Source organism: Cygnus olor, chromosome 2 (genome assembly GCF_009769625.2).
Source record: "Cygnus olor isolate bCygOlo1 chromosome 2, bCygOlo1.pri.v2, whole genome shotgun sequence".
In the NCBI taxonomy this organism is placed as follows: domain Eukaryota; kingdom Metazoa; phylum Chordata; class Aves; order Anseriformes; family Anatidae; genus Cygnus; species Cygnus olor.
In genome coordinates, this window is record NC_049170.1 from 45273403 (window position 1) to 45298208 (window position 24806).

The window sequence follows — 24806 nt, forward strand, 5'->3', positions numbered from 1 at the left end:
AACAACAACAAAAAAAAAGCCTCTGTATTTGATCACGATATCATTAACAGACTGCCTGCTCAAACATAAGCCTCTGAACTGTCTATAAAAAATGAAAGGAAAAAGGAAAAATCAGAAGTCTATAGAAGACATGTTACAGCATCTCCAAAAGAGGAACTACTGGAACAGCTGTGCTGCCTGACAATTCTGACGTTTCTAAAGGCTGGGCCAAAGCTCATTGTCCCTACAAGTAGTGCCAATGAAGTCCAACAAGTTTTCTCATGAGAATGGCCACCATGATTTTGTCATTCCACATCACTATATACTGCCAAGAGCCACACACAGACATACAGTTTATGCTTAACAGGTTTTGAAGCATCATTGCTTGCCCCAGTTTTTAACCTTCTAATGATCACTGTAAAGCGCTTTAACACTGTAAAGATGGATCTTATAACACAAATTCTTTTTACACTGTAGCCACAATATAACAAAATTACTGCAGAGTAACAATGGATATGAACAGAACCGAGTACCAAACAGGGAAGCTCAAGTGGACTTTATTATAGTTATTAGAATATACAGGGACATTAGTGCACTGGTTGGTATTTCATTTCTCAGATTCAATGCAGCAGCAGTCAGATGTTGAAATATTGTACCAGCCGTTTCCTTTTTGTATGTTTAGATGTGTGGGACTTCTTTCAATCATCTTCTGAAAGATCCTTCAAGAACAGTGACAAACTAGGCTAAACAATTTCTTCAAAAACTGCTCGGCCTTTCAGGCAAATGCCATAGATACTAAACACCTTTAATAAAAAAAGTGATTAAGAAGTGCTTTCAACAGGGTGGTAGGACACTGATAACTGATTTTATCACCCCCTTTACAGTCTTTTAAAGTCTGTTCTATTCCATGATCTGGAAGTAGTCCTTGAAAACTTCATTATAACACTATTTCTTTATTACAAATATTTACATACTATATATTAGTACAACTTTTATTTCCACACTTTAACAATCCCATCCCTTGATGCAGTTACTATAAACCCTTGAGTGGTCTGGAAAGTTGCTATATCTGTGATAATATCATGATGTCCAACTGGTAGAGACTCTGGACCCTTCCGAGGGGTCTCATCAGTGGGCCCCATTTTTTGCTTGTTTTGAATTTCCTGTAAAGTAAAAAAAAAAAAAAAAAAAAAATGTATTTAGAGAACGGTGAGATTTGCAAAGGGTTATTGTCCCTTATAGTAGCTTGTCAGCATATGAAGACCAAAAAACCCCTCTTCAAACAAATAACAACAGCAACAAAAAAAAAACTTCCACCCTTTGATGGTTCTCTTACGATTATTCCTTGGTTCATTTCTTTTCATCATACACAACCCAAGTCTTGATTTGAACTGACATAACAGCCTATTAGGGAAAATCATGGTCGTTTGTCATATTTATTTCAATAACACAAACTAATAAGATTTGATGTTCCTCAAGGGAAAAAAAAGGTTACAGCAACACATACATCTTAGCTTTCCAAGAGTTTTTATAAAAAACGGTTCAATAGAAGGAACATAAAAAAGGAAACATATGATGGGGCTTCTGCATGTGTTATTTGGTAAGCCTAATTTTGTCAGAAACAACTGTTTTTTTTTTCTTTTAAAATAACTTCTAACTACGTCAAAATCCAACGCTGACACCATCCATTAAAATTAAGAGAGAATTGTAATTAAAGTCATCATGAAATTAATGTAACCCAGAGGGCCATCCCAAAGGCATGCTGAATAGGTATCTATCAAACAAGGCAAAAATACCTGAACCACCTCCGTGCCCTCAATTATCTTCCTGTAGTAGGAAACAGATGGGCAGTTAGAACTTCCAGCAACAATGTATGATCTCTCAGGGTAGGCTAGATCCCAAAACCTAAACAGAAAGAAAAAAAATAAAGCTGTTAAAATTTTTAATCAACTCAATATGGCTGTTTGAAACCTGTCTTACTCTTATGGTGAAAATGTGTGAGACCAAATACTGCATGCTTTCCACACTTGGTGGAACGAAGATGAAGAGAAATCAGTATTCATATCAAGCTTAGACATGCTATTTTTTCTGTTTCTTGACATGCAGCCTATCAACTACTTCACAGAATGGTACACACTGCATCTCAGGGAAGCACAGTTTTGCACTGCTTTTGTTGAGAACAATTCTTTCTGCTCACTGATGCTTGCTAGTGAATGCATCTTCAGCATTATAGTTTTGGCTTCTTGGAGCTTACTTATACAGTGCTTTGCAAAACTTAATACACTGCCAAGGGTAGAAAGGGAGAGTGTCAAACAAAAATGTTGTTGGTTTCATTACCTTATTTTCATGTCTGAGCCTGCTGTCAGTAATATGGGATTACCAGATGCTGGACTACAGTATATTCCATGGATACTGTGAGGGGAAGGCTATTAGGAAAAAGGAACATATAAAAAAGTACTATCAAAAGCTGTTGCCATGCTTCACGAAGTAAATGCATTCTTTACCATATTCATCCATACAATTTCCAAATATTTGTGACAAATGCCAAGTTACCTTGTTAACAGGCCACATCTTAAAATATTAAAGTAAATTGCTTCCTTTTGTTTCTTACAGTTCACAGATCAATGTAATGAATTAAACCCTTCATAATGTAATTTCCAAGATACCAAGAAGTATTCTCAATGATGGCAAATAAGAAAGAATATTTCTAACAAAATCAGGCAGGTGAATCATATTGAGAAGCATACGGAAGCTCAAACTTTTACGTGATGAAGGCATTAAGGAAGGGATATAACAGCAGAAAACGAGCCTGAATCACGAAGTTTCCTGTCTGGTTTTGCAAAGTGGGTGACCAAAATGAACTGAACTTGCAGTCCTTCTAGTACATACAAATTCAAGTTTAGGTGGATTCCAGATCTGCATTTACGATGTTTATGAAGAACATGGGGTTATTTTTGTGTATGTAAAAATCTCCCAGATTGCTCCTTCCCCAATTAACTCCTGGAAGCAGAGGAACTTCATGCTCTAAACTGTCAGTTAAGTGTAGCAGTGGCATTATATTACAAAATGAACATGCAAAAGAACAGATGCTTATGGAGGTACCCATTATCCCAGAAACTACAAGTAAAAGTAAGTACAAGATGCCATACCATAAATTTTTGCGTTGCTAAAAATCTTTACAGGCCTGCCTGGCTCACTGGTTTTGTGAGAATGTTACTGGATATAACAAGTGAATGTCACAAGTACATTCCACATAGAGTGGAAGATACCAATGAAGATTCCAGTTACACTAGTGTTTTACAAAGGGAATTTAATTTTGACAGCAAAACAATTATGGTGCCAAAATAAATACCAGGGCAAGTTGCTGGTGCAACTGGCAAGGCCATGGAGACAGGTAACTGTACTAATGCACAGCATGGAGTCTGAGGTTGTTCTGGCCCCAGCTACAGAACAGAATTGGGAAGAGAAAAAGACCAGACCTGCAGTTCTGAAAGAGGCGGTGCGCTGCTGGCCCACAAAGTGAAGCGTCGATCACCAGTTTCCATATCCCACATGGAGACTTCATTATTGCCTTGAACAGCTACAGGAAAGATAACACCAATGTATACAAATAAAACATGTGGCTTGGCTCTCACTACTCACTTTACTAACATGACAGAGAGTATGGCACAGAGATGCTCTTTACTTGCTCTCTGCAGCATTTGTTAGTCTTGCTTTATCAGCCATGCATGCATTTTGTTGATTTTATCCCTTGATAGCACTACAGTGCCTCCCTTAAGAGAGCTTTAATCTCCAACCCTTTAAAAAAGGTATTAAAAATTCATTGTTTCCTCTCTGGATAACTTCACATACTTCTTTAGGAATGATAGATGATCTGTTCAGCACTGCTGACTTTGGAGATTACTCCTAGGCAGTTAAGACAGCAATCCAAAGTTACCAAGTTCAGTAACTACAATGAAGTTTCACACCCATGTTTAGTGCAGAAAGGCAAAGAATTCTGTTAAAGGAACTGTTTACATGCTTGGCATCAACCTAGCATGCAAGGATTTTGAATAATATTCCAAAATGATTAACTCTGTCACTAATTTATTCTTTAGCAGAGAAGAAAAAACTAGACAGTACAGAGTAGCTTCCTTTATTTACATTTTTTTAAAGAAATTTGTTTAGGTCCCAGGGTGGTTCATTACTAAAAGTAGTCAAACCTAAGAAGCAAGTTTAAGTAAGATATGAAACTCAAATCGCTCTCATTTTATAGCAACTTTATCAGCTTTGTTATTGTAGGATTAGTTTAAACTACTTGCCCACTTCAGAATGTTCCTGACACAAACACTTAGAAGTACTTTCCTTACGCACAGTGTATGAGAGGGCTACATGCGGTGAGCATGAAGCAGCTGTGAGTATACCAGATGAAGACTCTCAGAAGTTTTTAGAAAGCTCTAACCCATGACACAGCTGGATCAGATTCAAGAGGCAGTTGGACATGGAACAACCTTTCAGTCTCTGCTGTACAAAGGCACTGAAGGCAGTGGCAGAATTTCTGTCAGCTTCGATGTATGGCACAAGATCGGGTTTTATCTTTTATAACATTTTGTCCATAAAAAATGACGTGTTAGCACACAGGGAGGGACGCTCACAAGAGTTGTAATGCTCCAGAAGATGAGAATTGGAAAGGCTGTCGTTTTCATAATGGCTTAGCACTAATTATTATTTTTTCCTCTCTCTTTTTTAAATTTAAAAAGCCATGAAGGGCACAGTGGTAGAATACAAGTATGAACTTTCCCTTTTTCCTTTCCCCAAGCAAAGCACAAGAAAAACTACAAGAGAAGAAAACAAACAAACAAGAAGACCCAGGGATTGAAGCAGAAGTTGAAACAGAAGCTTCTTTAATTACAACCTCTGGCAACTATGCAGTAAGTTTAAGATCTTTTTACCTGCAATTACCCAGGACTGATAGACAGGATGCATGAGCAGGCGTCTGATTCGGGCCTTGGAAGGATGAGAATGGCTGGAGATTGGTAACTGAAACCTCATGTCCCAGCATGCCATGGTACCATTGCTTGTGCCTGGTGAGAGACAGCTGTCTACAGTCAGAAGGACAATTACACATGTTTTTACACAGCTCAATATAGTTATGTTCTGCTTCTATGGAGATGGGACCTCACCCTCAAATAATTATAGAGCAGAATACTTCCCACAAATAGATCAGGAGGTATTTCCTTCCCCTTCTTAGAGAACAGCACATTCTAGTAAATCAAATCAAACAAAAGCTTGAGCTACAGTTATTGTAAAATAAAACTAAAGTGGGGAAACAAAAAGCAGCTAGTAGGAAATACAGGCTTACCAATACACAGCCAGCATTGGTGTATGTCCACAGCAAATGAAGTTATGAGGCCTAACTTCAAATCATGCTTCAGTGTCCAAGCATTGCTGCTAGATCGCAAATCCCATCCAACCAGAGACCCATTAACTGTACCATAAGCCAGCACTGACTGCGCTCCTGAATTGAAGTGATGCATATCTACCACGCAGCCATCATCCTTCAAATCTAGAGACCTGGGTTAAAAAAAAAAAAAAACAAAAAACTAAATTAGAAACAGATAGTACTCCCAAGTTTAAGACTCCTTTCAATAGCTGAGGCCAACCAGCATTGTCTTCACATTACTTCTCAAGGCATCTGCCTTGGGAACAACTTTCCACTCTTAGTGCAACGGATGCTTACACTCTCTGAAAACTCTCTGGTCGAGAACCTGCAGGCCTTCTGCAGGCTGGTAAAATACTGTCGAGAGCTCTTTGCATGTTCTTTGCAGTGCTCTGGCTCTCTGTTTCAGATATTTCTCTCAGATTCACATTCCATGCTTATCAGATATTCATCTACCCAGAGTCTACAGGCATGAACACATACCTGTTTTATTTTTTTCTTCTCCCACTGTCATACTGCCAGAATTGTACTCAGTCACTCACTGTGTGTGCAAATGGGACCTTCTTCAGGCACAAACACAGAATACACCAAAATGGACACATGCCTCTGGTTTGCAGTTTACACCTCCATTAGATTTTGCTTACTTCATTTATAAACTTAATCCCAATAAGAGAGAACATTTGAAACAAAAACCTAACTTTGGACAAAAAACAGTCTTTGAGACAAAGGCTAGATTTGATGGAGCCTGGACGTGTTCCTCACTCATGCTGGAAGATTAAGCTGTTGAATCAGTGCCAACTATTCAAAATCACTTACATGGAGACAGGTAAGAAAGGTCTAAATCACCCCCAAACATTCTGTTAAATAGTGTCTTATCCCTCATATATCTGCAACCTTACTCACCTTAAAAGCCTGGGACGAAAAACTGCAGATCTGAGGCCAAATCATTTATTGCTCATTTGTGAATAACCATCTAATGACCTCTAAAAAGAACCTCTAAAATTACTTTATAAATATTAACATTGTAACGGTAGAGGTAAGAAGCTACCAATCCCAGTGCATAAATAGAAGAACTGAGAAGTATTCAGACTGAGTGACTGTTTCAAGCTCATAATGAGTCCGGTGACACAGGAGATACCGATAACCTAGAGCTATAAATCCTCATCTCTCCACTGTTGCTTTTCAACCTGTCTTTACGAAGCAGGATAAGATCACTGCTTACAGCCTTCCAGTACAGCCTGGGCTTGATCAGCCAGCAAGAAGCATGGAGCAAAGACTCGTTAAGTGAGGGATATACCAACAGCTTGAGCTGCGTGGTGAGATTTAAATGCTGTAAGTACATACCTGCTTTGTATTGGATGAATTTTAGGAGATTTAGGGAGCTTTGAAGCCTCAATACCAAGAAGCTGGATGGCACCATTATCTGAAGCTATAGCCAAATAATGCGAGCCTTGGCAGAATGTAAGCGTCTTGACATGTCCTCCAATTCGAGAGTATGTCAGAATTGATCTGAACAGTAAAAGCGGAGCAGGAGAAAAAGAGGAAATGTTTTCTAAGAGAAGTAATTTTTATTTACATTGCCACAAACACCACTGGCTCTTGAGAGAGCTCTGAGAATGTTTACTAAGTGTTCCAAAATTAGAAAGCAACAAAGCCAGAGTTGCTTCTGCAAGCTTAACTGTCCATCTTTGACCCTTTAGGCTATGACAGTCTCCAGCTTCAGCAGCACATATTTGTCAACTAACAAAATAGAATAAAAGTCTAACCTAGATCTGTATCAAAGTAGCATACTGTAGTCACTGTTACATAACTGATACTGCAATCTACTGCCCTTTTTCAAAAGTATTTTCAGACACATCCTCTTCTTCCAAAGATACTTCTCAGAGAGACTGTCAGCCTCATACCCCCCTATCTGTGTTTCAACCAACAATACAGCTTTCCTGCATCAAATATCAATGGATGAGACAGTTTAGAATAAAGCTAATTTGTTGAAAAAAAAAAAAAACACCCTCAGATGGCTTTAAACAGCAGCACCAAAATATTTTTATTTATGCTTAGAAATGAAGTCAAAGAGCCTGTAACTACAACTGTGAAGCACTCCCTCTGCTGTTTCAATTAATTAATGAAAGAAAAAGGTTTGCAAATGCAATCTAGTATTTTAGGCTTGCATGCCAAGAAAAACACCAGTATATTTCAATAATAAAATCTCCAACATAGCCACAAGTGATTTGTATTTCCTCTGAGCTCTAGTTTATTTTTTATTCTAAAGAGTAGCCCCCGTAGTCCTATGAGTTTTAAAACTACCTGGTTGTAGTGGTTTTTCCTTCCATCTTTTGGCTGTTCCAGATTTTCACTGTGCCATCATTTGAACAAGTAGCAAAAATGGAATGTTCATCAGAGACCCGAATGCGGTTCACTGCAGACTTGTGTTCGTGGAGGTGAGCTACCAACAACCCTTTGGGACGCCATCCTACAGGGAAAACAGAAAACCAGGAAGTTTGGGGTTAATTTTGTAACCTAATAGAAACAAGAAAATTTCCCTGATCTCAGACATACTGGGATACAGTTACTATAGTTCCATAGCATAGAAGGCACTGAAAACACACAGGTAATGCATTTTAAAAGTTCAAGGCAAAAGCTTGTTCAATTCTGAACTAAAGTCTATTGGCAGAACTGAGTAAGTGTTTTCTTTTAGATGGGTTCTGTGCACATTCAGTGAAATTACAAAGAACCCTTCAGAACCCGTATGCGCTATAGAGAAACTAATGCACAGATCACCTGTAATCAGCCTATACATACTTCTGTGCTGTGAATGGCAATCCCTTAAAATCCCAAAATGCACATAGTGAGCGACATATCTGAGCAGGCTTATGTCCCTGGATTGTCTGTAGAGTGCTTGAAGTGACAGGTTCAGCATTGCAGCACATGCTACACATCAGCTTTATGTACCTAATAAAATGAAGTTACAGCTCTTCTAAATCCCACAGAAACTTTATCCAAGCCCTTCAAAAAAGAAATTGAGGACTTGAGCAGCCATTCAGTAACTCTTGCCAAGAAATTGCCAAGATCTGTGTGATATGTTTCCTCCCCTGACATAAGCAAAGCAGACATATCTAGCTTCATTTCTAACAGGCATCTGCTTCAGTGAAGGATTAACAACAGATTAATGAAGTAGAGACTACATTTCAGAGTAATTTCAGAGTAACACAGAATCTTTAAATATAAACATTATTAACAGACATAGACCTGTTAGAGCGAGTACAGAGGTAGGCCATGAGGATGATCAGAGCTGGAGTACCTCTCCTGTGAAGAAAGGCTGAGGGAGTTGGGGTTCAGCCTGTAGAAGAGAAGGCTCCGGGGAGACCTCCTCTACCTTCAGGTACCTTCTAGTACCTAAAGGAGGCCTACAGGAAAGCTGGCGAGGGACTCTTTGCCAGGGAGTATAGGGATAGGGACAGGGTAGCTTTTGACTAAACTAAAGATTTAAGCTTAGATTAGACATTAGGAAGTCATTGGGATTGTGTGCACCCTCAGCAAGTTTGCAGATGACACCAAGCTGAATGGTCAGTCGATGCAACAGAAGGAAAGGACGCCATCCAAAGGGACCTGGACAAGCTGGAAAAGTGTGCCCATGTGAACCTAATGAGGTTCAACAAGGCCAAGCGCAAGGTGCTGCACCTGGGTTGGGGCAATCCCAGACATGAGGATAGACTGGGAGAAGAAATCACTGAGAGCAGCTCTGCAGAGAAGGACTTGGGGGTTCTGGTGGACAAAAAGCTCAACACGAGCCAGCAGTGTGTGCTTGCAGCCTGGGTGGCCAACTGGATCCTGGGTTGCATCAACAGAGGGGTGGCCGGCAGGGGAGGGAGGGGATTGTGCCCCTCTGCTCTGCCCTTGTGAGGCCCCACCTGGAGTGCTGCATCCGGGTCTGGGGCCCCCAGCACAAGAAGGACGTGGAGCTGTTAGAGCGGGTCCAGAGGAGGCCCACAAAGATGATCAGAGGGTTGGAGCACCTCTGCTATGAAGAAGGGCTGAGAGAGCTGGGGATGTTTAACCTGGAGAAGAGAAGGCTCTGGTGAGACCTCATTGTGGCCCTTCAGTACATAAAGGGGACTTATAAAAAGATGGAGAGCAACATTTTGCTCAGTCAGATAATGATAGGACAAGGAGAATGGTTTTAAACTAAAAGAGGGGAGATCTAGATCAGATATTAGGAAGAAATTCTTCACTATGAGGGTGGCAGGCACTGGAACAGGCTGCCCAGAGAAGCTGTGGATGCCCCATCCCTGCAGGTGTTCAAGGCCAGGTTGGATGGGGCTTTGGGCAACCTGATCTAGTGGGTGGCAACCCTGCCCATGGCAGCAAAGTTGGAATGAGGTGATCTTCTAGGTCCCTTCCAGCACAAACCATTCGATGATTTTGTGATTCTGGTACTCAGTCCCTTCTGTGGCTGAGCAAATCAGCTGCTTGTATTAGGACATACTATTTCATAAGTTCTAAAACTCTCTTCAAATGACAAACACATAACCTAGTCAAGCTCAATCAAGGTTAGCTAAGTTCAAATGCTATCTGGTTGGATCAGTTTTCTCGTAATTTTCAACAACTTCCCTTAAACTGATCTGGTAGCTGTATACACCTAGCTATGTACATTTATGCTAGATTTACCAAAAGACTTCAGCATCATAGTGTTGATCACTGCAAGCCTAGCTAGTACAGATTCTGCTAACATCTGGAATTTAAGCACATGAATTCCCATTAGCCTGGAATCTCCATAAGGGATACTCAGTAACAAGCACATGGAGTGGACAATACCAGCAGAAAATTCTGAGGATCTGGGTAAATTCCAAACTTGGAATTTGGAGCATCAAAATTTAAGTTGAGGTCATAGGAAGATGACAAATTTAAAACTGTGCGCACTTCCTCCACAGTTGCTGCCAAAGCTCTGTTCAGCAAAACCTGTGCGTTGCTCCTTTCTGGTAAAGAAAAGGGAACAAGAGGTAAAAATGGCTTTCCTTCCTCTCTGAAGGCAACAGTGTAGTATAGGAATCCATCTGTTTTTGGCTGGGCACCTGTATTGCTGCTACAACTGCAGAAGGTGACAGGTCCCTTTGTAAACAAGGGCAGCTCAAACAGCTCACTCCAGTATGTGTGCCACTGGTTAACAAAACCTGGCTGAGAGTTTAAAACTTTCACACAGAATGGCTGAAAATCTGGAGTCACTCCCCAGGTAAAAATACATTTCTCACCTTCCAACAGCATTTCTCCCCCTACTGAAACCAAACTACAGGCTGTCACAGGATGGCAAGTTATCTGCCACATATCCTGTTGTAAACATCCTGCTTCATAAAACTCTCTGGAACAGACAGCACACCCCGGGCTTTCGACCAGTGGTTTGGGTCCATTACTGGAAAAGTAAAGATCTAGGGTCCAGATTCTCTTTCATAGGTCATGCATATATTTTGCTAAATAGGTGTTCTGCATAGCAGGCATATTGCCTAAAATTTCCTGTTTTCCATTTTTCCTTGGGATTAACGTGTTTTAACTCTCTCTCTTTTTTTTTTGCCTAATGACCTCAGTAGCCTGTGATTTACCTGGAGGTGGAGGCTTGCTCTCCCACTCGGCATTCTCCATCATCTGCTTGGCAATTCTTTCTGCATTACACTGTTCTCGCTTTTGCTGAATCAGCTGCTGAAGTTCGGTTTTGCAAGTGGTGATGCGTAGCTGGTATGCAGATGGGGACACTGAACTGCTTGGTACCTGTATCGTCGGTTTCCTGGGTTGAACAACTGTTCCATCGGATGTCTGTAACAGATAAGCACTTAAAAATATATGCCTTACATTTTACAACAGTAAACGTTTGCAGAAGTGATTGGTTTTAATACAAATATACAATAGCAACAACATTATTGACAATTTCATATTTCAGATCCATCGTGATACAAACTCAATCAAAAACTTTTGAAAACAATTAAAGAGTGAAAATTATTTATAGAAAAGCATAACCATTCAGTTATCCTACCTGGTTTGCCTAGTATGTTCTACATTCTATTTGTGGAAACTATTTGTGTACACTCTTAAGACTGACAGAATTACAAATTAGCTCCCAAATGATTAATTGTTTATATTTGGCTTGAAAAATAAAAGTGGGAAGTGGCTCCATCTTAGTTCAGAGTGGACACTCATTTAAAGCTAGCAGAAGTTAATTTCCAACTGAACAGACAGCAGAGCTCAGTGTCAAGAGATGCTTCCCCACCCTGCAAGGCTCCCTGCCCATCCTTCTGTAGCCAGTACCAACTATTACACGTACAGGATGTCTAAAGGCAGCTATGATGTGATACACCAGTTCCTATTTTCCAAGTTAAAGTCATGGTATCTCATCTCTTCCTCACAACATGTATCAGAGCATACAACTTGAGGGGAAGTCTTTCCTGTCAGAACAGCTTATCTAACAATTGGTTATTACACAAAACTCCATCCCTTCATGCAAAGCATACATTTGTTAGTAAAGCTTTTCTGTTCAAGTGACTAGACTTATTTCCCTCCTCTTTTAATTCCTATTTTAAGAATAAGAAGTTTAAAGTCTGCTACTCTGCTGGAGAAAAACACAAGAGAACAACAACAGTTTAAAGTTCCAAACGAAACAAGAATGCCACTTCCCCGTAGTCCCACTCCATGTTAAACTGAACTGAACATGTTAAACAACTGAATCATCTCAGTTTAAGATGAAAGATGCAAAGATGGTGTTTTTCAGCCATACCTGTGGAGAGGATGATAAAGCGGCACAAATGCCAGCTGAGGACTCTGAACGAAGTGGTTTCCCAGCTTGGATAGACTCAGGATCAGCCGTTTGCCCATGTCCTTTGGGTATTGGCTGGGAGATGTTAGATGGTTCCAGGGACCCAAACATGCTTTTCCATTCTTCATTTACATTTGAATCTTGCTTTACATGTTTTCTAGCTATAAGCAGTTGGGGCATGAGGGAGAGGAGGGAGAGAATAAATGCAGTGATGACAATATTCATCCAGGCTGGTCACTGCTTTCAGACTACATGTGAGATTAATGTTTACATGCCAATTTATTATGTATATAGTTAATGGAGAAAAACGACTGCTAGGTGGTTTAAGTTGGCTGACAGGGCTTTATGAAGCAAACAGAACATGTGGCAAGTGCTCTGTTTACACCTTATTAAACCTACAGTTGACTCATTCCAGTATTGTGAAATTTTGTATTTATAAAGCTACAAAATTAGACTCCATGTGAAAAATTCTTCCTTGCAAGTGTTACTCCATTATTGGCATAAGTCTGGGATAAGTTTGTAATAGAACAGTAGATAAGTCAAATACAACCAGTTTTCCAACAAAATCGCATCATCTATAGATTCAAGAATGTTATCTGTAAACAGGAAATGTATTTTCTCCACCTACTAACTTTTAAATCCTGCCCACTCCTGACTCCAGAGGATACACAAAAATGAAAAATCCTGTACTTATGTACTTTCCTTTAAAATTAGATGCAAAACATTTGCAGAGAATATCTTAGTCCTGGAAATAAGATGGCAATAATTACACAGTTTGTAGATATTTCTGTATTTTACATCTAAAACCACAGAACTTAAGAGTGGCATACAGAGAAGGGACCTACAAGTTTGAAAGAGCTAAGAGGAAGATCAAACATCACCTAGAAGAAAACAAACTTTTGAGGCAGCTGAAGAACTCTAAAGCAAAAAAAGTATGTACTTAGATGAATGACAGCACTCCTCAGTGCTAGTCTGTTTCACACCTATGCTTCAGTCTTCCCCATACCACCTCAAGAAAACATCCTGGATTTTCAAATTTAAAGAGCTCATCACTTCTTAAGAGGAAACAGAGGTAGTAGAAATGTGTCCTTCACAATTTACACTTACTTACCATGGGTCTCTAGTCCTGTTTTGTCACAACCAGCTAAAACAACCTGTGCATATTGCTACTGCAAATGCAATCTTATTTAAGTACTCTTACAAGCAAAATATTCTTATATTTCACTGTTGTAGAGAGCATTCCAACACCTCGTGTTTCAAATAGCAGCATGCTACAGAGAAGCTGTGCTAGATTTCCTTATTGCAAACTCTGTGAGGATGGTGAAAGTTATGTAGGATGAATTGCTGAGTAAATTAAAGACTTAGTTCTCTGAAGGAAGAACAATACTTTATCTATATAGACCACAAAATATACCAACCACGTTTGTCATCAGGCTCCTGTTTTGTTTTAACAAGATCCACTTGTCTGCCAGTTATTCCCAGAGCTGACAAGTCGATCACCCCTTTCTGACTGCTGTCGTGCAGGTGGCTCTGATCCACTATATTGGCTTTAGCTTTATTTGATTTTAACATAAAGTCTTTCAGTGCTAATAGTTTGTCTTCTTCCTCCTCAGTCATCCCCTGCAGAATAAGAGAAAAGATGTTACTTCTTTTTTGAGCAAGAACATGAATCAAGGCATGAAGATGCAAGCAGCAGCAAGACTAATGACTGGCTCAGAAGCAAAGGGATAGAGCACATCCCCAGAACTCAAGACACCAGTCTATCATTCATATGATACGAACTTCGGGTAAGTTGCTTTAGTACATCTTTCTTCTTCAGCTAAATGCCTAGGAACGGTGAAAGAGCAGAATTGCATTTAATATTGGATCACTGTCTGGTGCAATCTGCTTAATTGCCACCTCAGCTATTCTTACAGCCCACAAACCGTAGGAAAACAAAATGAACAAAACCCAACCACACAGACTTAGCTGCAGTCCTTCCTCTTCCCAGTTCTCACTACTTTGTGTGGGTGATTCTTAGCATTCCCCTCTTCACATATAAACCTCAAAACTTTTCAGTTCCCTTTGGCTTTGGCACTGTTATTTGCATGTCTGTCTCTTCAACAAATGCATACTCTCCCCTACAGCACTCTACACAGCCTGTATTCTGGAATACTGACATACTGTCTACGTCAGAAATTGAGACATACAACTGAAGTCTATAAAAAGAGAATATATTTGGGAAATCCAGACATAAGGTCACCCTATTTCTGGTAGATCTTTAAAGACTCTTCCATGACTTCTGACCTCTTTGTCCTGCAAGCATATACAAGAATCGGAGAAGTCAATGGTTTGCAGGATCAGAACCTCAGACCAGGAGCCTCTAAGAGCAGCAACTGCAGCGTTGCTGTAGAGACATACAGAGCCCAAGACTCTCAAACTACAAATGAAAAACAATCACTTGTGAAAGTAGCTTCTTCAGCAGCTGTGCAATGGCAGGGTCCTCAGGGGGTGGACAGTCAGGGAGAGCACCATTCCTCTTCTTCTGACGCATCTGAAGGTGTCGAAAGAGGCTTGTGATATCCTTTGATCTTAAGACATAATCGAATATGGAACGGCTGACAGGCTCTTTAAGTACACTTAGCAGAACTATTTCTTTATCTATCTGTAATTCAAAAAGAGAAACCAGTCAACATGGAGGATATCCATATGGAGAAAATCTATCCATACGGAGAAATCTAACAGTAAGTGCTGTAGTTTCATGTCTACAACGGTTTAATTTTTTTTCCTAGCCCACAAATCAGTAACTGGACAACTACAAATATTAATAAAAATAAAAACATATCTTCCTATGAAGGCTTGCTCTAAAAGCTACTTTTAAACTCTGTCCTGAAGAGATGCTTTTAAGCTTACAATAACAACAACAAAATCATCACACTAGGACATCAAAATTATTGCACATGATTATACCAATAATCTAAATTCAACTTCTCTCCTTTCTTGAAAAAGAAATCTCTCATACTAGATATACCAGATTTCCTCAATTTTCTTTCCCTGTTCTCCCAGTAGTCTCAGAATTTTAGCTTGGCATTGCTAAATGGAAGTAAGAATTCTACTAGCAGTACAATGCTATTTCAAACTCTGTCAGTCTTTGACCTACATTTACCCTCTAAAAGTATCAAATAGAAGAGTTCCTGGATCAGTCAGATTACTGTCTTTCCTTCAATGTATACAATGGCATAAGGATGCACAAGAATGTAATTACATAATAATCAAAAGTATATTGCGAGTTTAGTAAACAGTCACAAGAAATCAATGGGTTGGGGCAGAATTTAGAATCATTAACTGTGGAAATCCTTATAAAGACTGTTCATTACTTCATTAAAACAGAAAACAACAACTTTCGATTCTGACAGGTGGTGATTCAATGTCTGGGACTAGAGAACATGTCTGAACAAATAAAATCTTGTACACCATTCAGGGTACTTACAACCCCAACACTCCTTTGAATTCATGTTTATTTTAGTCCTTAAATTTTCCTGTTTCATGAGTAGGTCTTAAGATGGTGGCAGCAAGGGAAGGGGGCAATATTCATGAAATAGACACCCCCAGTTACAGTCCTAGAGTTAGCCAAGTTAGCCAAACCTAACTTGACCCAAAATTATGACATAAATGCTTGTATAAAACTTGGAATACTCAAAATAAGTAATGGGATGGGGTTGAGACTGCAATTGTTTTTTCACAACAGTGACAGAAAACCTCGTAACTCCAACTTACTCCTCATAACAGGCTGTCTACATGAAATACAAATTCAACATTAGTCCAAAGTGAGGATTTCTTCATTACTATCCAAGTCCCTACTTGCTTACTATATTTAGTGCTTCATAGCAAAGAAAAGATTCATACACTAAAAATGAAGCAAGAAATGAACAAGACGGATATTTATCAACCAGTGCCTAAAACACAGCAAAAGCCGTTCAAGGAGAGGTAAACAGAGAAAAATATTATTTTAATTAAGGTGCCAGCTGCATGACTTCAAAAAAAAAAAAAAAGAAAAGTTAAACACATGATGCACTCTTCAATGCAAGTACTGCGACTGTTTCTTACCTATTTAAAGACCTGAGAGGAATTCTACAGGCCCTAAAGCTGTACACAAAGATGCCTACATAATTCATGTTACCAGCATTATGCAGGCCATTCCAATACATATACTGTTAGGAAATAACTTACTCATGCTGAGCACTCTGCTCTTAGTTTTGGGCAAAGCACACAAGTAGCACTGTGAAAACCACAAGCTAGCAATACTAGCAGACTGTTCATGTTTTCAGTGAGTGGGGCAAACTACTCTCGTAGATGAAAGCACAGAGCACAGAAACACTTGTGTCATAGCCAACTTTCCATGCCTTTTAGACTTCTATAAAGTAGTGCAATATTGCAGCAGTTTGATTGCAAACAACAAATTTGAGACAAGCCTTTCAAACATGCATGGCAATGGCCATTCAGTCAACATTTGCTGAGATCAAAAAACTGTATCACCTCTACCCTTACTAGAAAAAAAAATAAACCTAAAAACCAGGACCATGAGAATGACAGACCTAAGAATTATGAGTGTTCGAGGTATATTCACATTAATAGTTGAAATATTACCTGTATTATTGGTTGCGTGATAAAAGGATTGAGGTATGGCATTAGCTTGCAGTAGACATCAGCAATGTTTAAATACTGTGCTACCACAGTGATAAAGCCCACTGCACCATAACGTATCCAAAGATTAGGATGGCACAGGAAAGGTGCTGAAAGAAAATTAAGCTGTTAAAATACATCATTCAAATTAAAGAGAGAGGATCATCCTGTATATGGCAGTCTGTGATATTATTTCCTTCCCCTACAATTACCCCACAGATTCAGTCCTTCCTCCTGCAGAGCACCAAGGTTGACACCTGAATTGAGAAAACTATTTCAGAGAGTTTACTGGGCCCATGGCACTCAGCTTCCTTGCTGTTGTCAAAAAGCATGATTTTCCTGTTTATTCATTTCGCTTCCTAATTGTCAGCTCCAGATTTGCAAAGGAAACTAATCCAAAAATAAACGCTAACCTTAATCTGAGCAGTTACAGAGAACTGAAATAACAGGGTTTTTTTTGTTTTTGTTTTTTTCATTTTTAAGTAAATACTTAATTCCTTCCTTCTTCCACTTTCTTCCTTGCACAGTCGTTATTTATGTTGTAAGATCATTTCTAAGTTCTCTTGTTAGACTCAAAAGTCTGTCTCAGTTATGTGGGTTTTAAGAAGTTATAATCAAGGGACTGTATCCAGTCATGAGATATAACCACGGATCATCTGCCTCAAATTCTGAATGCTTTTGAAAAGTCGTAACAGGAAGAAGCAGACAGTTTCAAAAGATGAGTTGGTCTTTTCTTTTCTGTAAATAGCTTGTGAATGCCTAAATTAATCTGAAAAGCCTGATGAGGAAGGAGAGGCCAACTCTGTATTTAAAGTTCTATAATAAATTGTAAATGAGTGAAATGGAATTTTATGGTGTTCAAAACAGGATGAGAAGGGATCATGTATTGTCTGAAAGACTGGATTCCCCCGTTCATCAAAGGCCAATGGGTAAGACAGTTTGCAAGTTATGAGCCTGACCAACTTCCAGAAAGTAACTAGTGATCCAAGGTTGACATGAAGAATAAGAAAAGATCTTAAAGCAGAAAGTTATCGGACTTAAGGTTCAAGTATTGTGGTTTTTTTTTTTTTGCTGTCCTATATGAAGTCAGAGAAGACGTTTTCAATTTGTTCCACCAAAATGATTTTTTTTCTTTTTTTAAAGAGTTCTGAGCACTAATACAGTCCAACAAGCAACAATTTATCAACTTAATTTCAAGTAGACTCTGAAACACTACAACAGGTTTGCATATCAGACAGCTAAGCTGACCATGAAGCTTTATGCAGTACTAAGTTTTCTTTAATAGCAAAACAAGGTTATCTTCAGTATTCCAACTTACCAATATCACAAGCAAATTCATAAATATGGGGCTTTTGCAAGAGGCCTAACTGGCACATACAAGTAAGAGCATTGAGGGCCTTATAAATGACAAATTCTTCAGCATCACTGAGACCTTGCTGAAGCAGAGGTTTCAGTATTGACGAGCTTTGCCAGCCAACATAAGCAGCAACACCTGAAACATTAACAAAACAAAAAGAAAGCACATAAAAATCCAAAGTAGCACTTCCTTGCCTTTCCTCACCAAAGTTTATAATCTTGATCCTCTAGTAGACAAGGAATCGATAACATTTTCCAGGAAGTTATCGAAACAAGAAATATGTGCATATATTGAGACAGCGATGCAGAAGCAAACATCAAGGCCTCAGTCCAACAAAACTGTAAACATGCAAAATGCAGGATGTACATTAAAATTACTTAGAAGACCAGGGATGATCTTCCCTGCGACACAGATTATAATCAGAGATTAAAAAAAAAAGTGTTAAAGACTAGGAAGGACGCATACTTATTTCTAATCTTATTTCAATCTTTTAGATTGACCAGCACCACATTGTAATAAGACAGCATAACATGAAAAGTTGAATGGGATGATTTAACATTACTAAATCTACATCTTCCACTAACCCCAAGTTAAAAAATGGCTTTTAAATTCATCATTCCTGATGTTCAAGTATTTATTTTTAGAACATCTGAAGAGACATATGAAAATAGAAGATTAGCCACTTAAAAAAAAAAAAAAGGAAGCTTCTTTCCATTCAAATTTAGACCAATATTCTGAAAGCTGTTTAACAAAAACAGATTCCTGTGCCTGCAGAAGTCCCAGACATCAGGCATGGATGTAAACACGCAGCTGGCCAGCAAAGTCTGAAACAGCAAGGCTAAAACCAGCTGTGCTCCTAACGGGTGAGAACACAGTGCCTGCAGTTGTATGTGGAAAGGACGAAAGACCACTGATGAAAGATTCTGGTGGCAGGATTTTTTTGTCTTTTACTTTAACAGTGATAGAAAGTTGAGTACCATTCAGGTTCCTGAAAAGACTGAAATGGATACTGAACTGATTATCAGCAAAGAATATCTATAACAAACATTCATTTGGCCATTAAAGAATCACAAACAGTTTAAATGGAACTTTTAGAACACTCTTCTACAAACTCTAAGCCTGAAATGGCTGCAACATTTGCTGTTTAGTTAACTACTCTCAAATTATTTGCCATCATGAAGTCACCCTACCCCTACTTGCAAAAATAAATCTATTTTTAAAACACGTTTCAAAATGTCTGAAAGACGACAAGATTAAAGGGTAAATGAATTTAATTCCTTTGAAGCTGATGGACCAAAACATATCAGCTGCATCCCAGTAAAAGAAACTGCTTTCTTATTCTTTTCTTCTTTCCCACACAACAACCAGCTGGTGTTCATGTGAAACAGTCACCTGGAATTGCTTCTTTGGATTAGATAACCTATCTACTATAACCAATCTCTGGCAACTGTCAAGGAGATGGACCTTGTTGAATTTCTTATCTTGCTTCTTGCTTCAAATCCATGAAGCTGACATTCAGCTGGGCAAGTTCTCTGATCATTCTCAAGACAGAAAAACTGGTTTTCCATTGAATAACTCAGGCTTATCCTTGCTGTTGTCATACGTGGCACGCAGCATAGACCGTAACTGCACCTGCTTCAGACTTTGTTATTTGGGATTGACTGATACCACAAAAAAAAATCAGCATATCTTCCCATCATAATCAAGATTACACAAAAAATAACTTCTTCACTTCTACTCTAACATGGTAATAATTAACATACTTGTTCATGTATTAATGCTGCCTTTGCAAGCAGTTGTTAAAAGGAAGAGAAGAAGAAGAAAATGTCACAGGTAAGAGAAAACCCCTTCATTGTTGCAGAAGGGCATCTGTCCTCAGACACAGGCAGCAGTGGCTGCACATAATTAAACATGAGTTAGTTCAGTTTTTAAAAAGTGCAGAAGCTTTAGGTAACACAGCATAAGACAAAAACACAAATTTAGAACACGTCTGTGGAGATTTTGAAGAGATACTGGGAAAAGAGGGGTTAAAAATGCAGGCTGTGTGTCTTGGTTTTTACACTTAGTTGTACTACATCTCTCTACATGCCTTTTGCAAAAAAAAAAACAGGGCACTGTGACCTGTGCTTTGGCTACCCCATTGGTCCCTCTAAACTAATTCTGACAAGCTATCAGCATCACATCTTGGCAGGGTTTGCCAGTGAAGCATTTTGAAGCTTCTGTTTGTAATGGAACGTGTGCATATCATAATGACCCTGCTGGAAGTTTGGCTGCGCTCCTTTTTCTTGCCATGCACCAGCACTACCATTTTTTAAACTCAAATACTGTAGTCTGCTGTGGGAAAGTTTTCCTGGCCTGAAAATCCTGAGCAATAGTTACATGGAACAATTTCCAACATAAATGGAATATTAGATATACTAAACAGCTGATACAAAAAACATCATGTCACTGGCAAGGTTTTTAAAATTGTTAAGTTTTATGAACTGATTGAAATCTTTTGTTGATGTTTTAAAGCGCAAAAGTTTTCAAACTATAATTTTAACCTATAACAGTTCATAGTTTTCACCATACGAACAGATCTATTGAGGTTAATGGGACCATGCACACATGTAAAGAGATGCATCCACTAGAAGGCTTTCAAAAATTTTAGCATTTATTTGTTGTAATTTAAATTTTTCAATTAGTGGCTTTAGAAAGATTAAAAAAAACACACGTAAATTAAAGTTTATTTTTAATGTTAATCTAACCTAGCCTTAAATGTGTCAGCCTCATTTGTATGAAATATTTGGACCAAAAAAAAAGGATATTTGTATTTACATTGTCTCTTGCGTACTCCATCAAAAAACATTTATACGCAATAATTCAGCAGGTCCTTTCCTAAAAATTATACATTTCTTTAATAAGAAATGACTTAACAGTTACCAAGATATGCAAAAATAAAATTTATATTTTACCTCTCCACGCTGGCTGAAAACATACACTTACCTACGATGCTGTCAAAGAAAGCTCCTCGAAGATGCCAGTCATTCTTATCATTTAAGAAAGTGATCATATGAGACAGAAGAACATCATTGGCTTTTTGACGTCCAAAAAAGACACAGAGGCGTGTTATTCCATTTTCCATTAGTGTTTGTTTCACAATATTCTCTGGGTCACTCAGCAAAGTCACAACTTTCTGCTGAACCATTTCATGCAACGCTTGCAACTCTGCAAGAGCAAACACTTGGATAAGTGAGAAACAGCATGTGCACATATACTGCTTGTTGCTAAAGGAGTTACGCTGATACATCATCCTGAAAAACACCCTGAAGAACTTGCTGAGATGGACAATGCCACAGGATCCCAACAGTTCCAAGGACTGGCATACAAAAGACTTCAGACTAAGCAATAGGGTGGTGGTAAAGTCAAAGACTATAGAAATATGAGATATTCTTCCCAGAAAAATGTAATTCTAAATTTGTAAAAACTTCAACTCAGATGAACCAACTCATCTCATATATAGATGAAATGCAGATGTGAAGAATCATTAGAAAAAGTCAGCACCAATGTTACAACAGTAACCAAAGTACTTCAAGACAATTATGTCTTCACATGTTTATTTGACTGTCAGTTTCCAAATTCGTGAACTGAAAACAGATCAAGGCTGTATTTTTACTTAGGTATGTAGATTAGCTTCATTAAGGTCAGAGGGAAATAAACAATACTCCAAAAAGTACTTCCCATTTCATTCAATACTAGCAGTTACCCTAAGAACACTGACAAAACAATTTGAAAGTGACCTCACCCCTGGCTTCTATTCCATGATGCAACTGAAAAATGAACCACCTCCATTAAGTGGAAGTAATAATACTGTTAATGCATAAGCTCATACTGAAAGCCGTACAAGGGAGGTTCTCAAGCAAATAGCACAAAATTTTCAGATATTGCTATCCCAGCCTTGCAGGGGTAATTACCGTTTGCCCACAGACAGTCACAAGACCAGTTAATTTGCTTTCTAAAACACTGTTTGTCAGTCACATAGAAAAGTTGCCTTCTGGGTTCAAATTTCTCAGGCTCAGTTTCTGCAAGCATGAAAAGAACAGAACTAATCAAACTTTTCTTCCTTGAATTACTTCTTTCATCTCCAAGCTATTTTGAGGAATAGAGGACAGTATCTCTTAGAAACATAGCCTATGAGATGGACCTCCCTTTCTTTCATGCTTAAGCAATTCTCAACACCCAATGGCTTACATGAAGAACTGAAAGGAGCCTTTTTCTTTTTTAAGGCATTGTTCTGCAACTATTTAAAAGATAATTGAAGCACATATTTTTCCTTGACAAATGGAGTATGCATGAGACATTTACCATTACAATTAGTCACAGATCTATTCTGGGCTAAGTAGATTAAAGTGACATGTTTTTAACCAAAAAGCTCTTCCCAGTTTAGAAAAGTTGCCTAGCATTATTCAAGAAAACTATGTATCACTAAAAGGCATTGAAGCTGACACAAAGGCCACCTATTTCTTAACCCTCCTTTCCAGGAGAAAGAAAAAAAAAGCCATCCTTAGAACTTTAATTCATTCTCTGTGCTATACCACAGATTGCCATGTTACTGTCCAATGACATCCACATTTTCAGCATTTTCAGACAAAAGAGACAAAAATTGCCAGGCATATGAACAGAAGGGAAAGAATGACTGAACAATACACTACTATGATTATGCTAGAACTTGTCAGATTTTTCAAAGCTAACCCTGCCTGGCACTTCAAAGGAAGTGGTATTTGGAACACAGCCATCTTTACGCAGCTAACTTATTTATGGGACCATGAGTGAAGCAGGATATACAGCCAGTCAGTCAGCATCAGAGTCAAATACCTTGAGAATTTCTGGAGAAGAAAAGTGTGCTACTTTATTTATTTTTGTCTTTCACAGTGTTCAGAACAGAGGTGTCAGTTTCTGCATGAAGCTGTATCAGATACACTTTGATACTGGTTGAGGCAAAGCACTCTTCTCATTTAATAGGAAGGCTAAGTGTTGAGTGAAATCAGAGCTAAGCAGGAGCTTTGACCTATGATTTGCTGTTATAAGCAGGCAAGGTAAGTGGACATGACAATACCTGTGTCATAGTTATCACTAGGCTGAGATGTTTCATCCATTTCTTCACCATTTGGTTCATTTTCCATATTCAGGTTTTTCAGCTGGACTAACTCCAGAAATCTCAGAGCTGTTTCTGCCAACAACGCTATGTTTTCTGCAGAGGAAAACATTTCAGTTAAGAATTGTTCTGCTTTGCCAATTTACACCCTTTTGATGATCCCTTATGAGAGATTAAAACCACTCAGAACACCAGTCACGATAGGCAAATAGCACTGAAATTACACAACATGTTCTGTTAACCCACTTCAGGAACTCGTGTCCCTGACCACAGAGAAGCTACTGAGTACATCACACAGTAATGTCATGTAAGCAAGTGGAAAAATTGTAAGGATATCAAATGTAACAACAACTAATTTTAGTCTTCTAGAACTAGGCCTAACCACTACCTAATCTCAGGCTAATGACTAAGTAACCTGATAGAACTTAAAGGCCAATTAACCCAAATTAACAACAACCCAAACCAACAACAAACCACCACACCAAGATATGTACCCTAGGGAATAACAACAGGGCTACCCTTGAGGGCTGGATTCCAATTCTAGGACATTTGTACCCATATCTGTCCACGGGATTTGGCACTATTCTGCTCTGTCTGGAAGCTGCCGAAGCAACCCAAGCTATATGGGTCAGGCCACTGCTGGCACAGGAATAATCCCATCAAGGCTTAAATCCCACTTCAGCAGTAATTCCAAGTCTCATCCAAGACAACACCAGCATGCCAATGGAGACTGTACACAGCCAGATCAAATCCTGTAAGTGACCAGTCTGACCATGTCCAAAAAGTGTCCTATGGTAACACAAGTTAGCTCAAGCATTAAGCTACCTTACATATTTTGTTATTTACTTATTGAAATATAATTGCTTTCTTAAAAGAAAAGCTATTTGAATTGAAGGCAACTTAGCCAGATAACCACCTACAATTCAAATAACTGTCAAATTTCAGAAAATACTCTAGGTGCATTGAAAATAAAGTCAAACTACTTAACATAAAAAGAGAAACTCTGTTTAAGCAGATGCAATTGGAATCTATTGAGTAGTGAGATCTGTAGCCTTTTTGCAATTGTAGAAAAAGGAGATGGCATTTTATTTTTTTCCATTTCAGTTTATTTAACAAGCTCAACTTTATATTAGTTATATTAGAATTTTATTATGAACAGACCGGAATTTTACAAGATTTAGTTTTGTTTTTTTTCCTAGTCTACAAATAAAAGTGAGGCATGAGAAAATGTTTCTTTTATAAAGCCCTAAATGTGGAAGACCAAGGTGAACAAAAGCACCTGGTTCTATCCACTACCTATACATTGCCTTCAATAATGAGCTTTATCAGTTTATTTAGTTTAAAAAAAAAAAAAAAAGACAGCCAGCCATCACCTTCAACTGAATTATGGATTTGTAAATTTTAAAAAAAAAAAAGGTAAAAATATGCTAGTCATAGCAAATAAGGGTAATTGGTAAAT

At 38.5% G+C, this 24806-nt stretch overlaps 1 protein-coding gene across 1 annotated transcript in view; it reads right to left on the reverse strand.

Moving 5' to 3' along the window:
- Nucleotides 1–520: 520 nt before the first annotated feature.
- PIK3R4 (phosphoinositide-3-kinase regulatory subunit 4) overlaps nt 521–24806 on the reverse strand; it is a 28431-nt gene continuing 4145 nt past the window's right edge. The window contains 16 exon segments of the mRNA XM_040548403.1: nt 521–1142; nt 1776–1884; nt 2317–2405; nt 3459–3559; nt 4911–5042; nt 5321–5532; nt 6743–6907; nt 7703–7868; nt 10990–11200; nt 12156–12355; nt 13613–13814; nt 14635–14838; nt 16821–16966; nt 18175–18348; nt 21199–21420; nt 23309–23443. Of these exon segments, the coding sequence (XP_040404337.1) occupies nt 972–1142; nt 1776–1884; nt 2317–2405; nt 3459–3559; nt 4911–5042; nt 5321–5532; nt 6743–6907; nt 7703–7868; nt 10990–11200; nt 12156–12355; nt 13613–13814; nt 14635–14838; nt 16821–16966; nt 18175–18348; nt 21199–21420; nt 23309–23443 (2639 nt within the window). The 3' untranslated portion in view covers nt 521–971.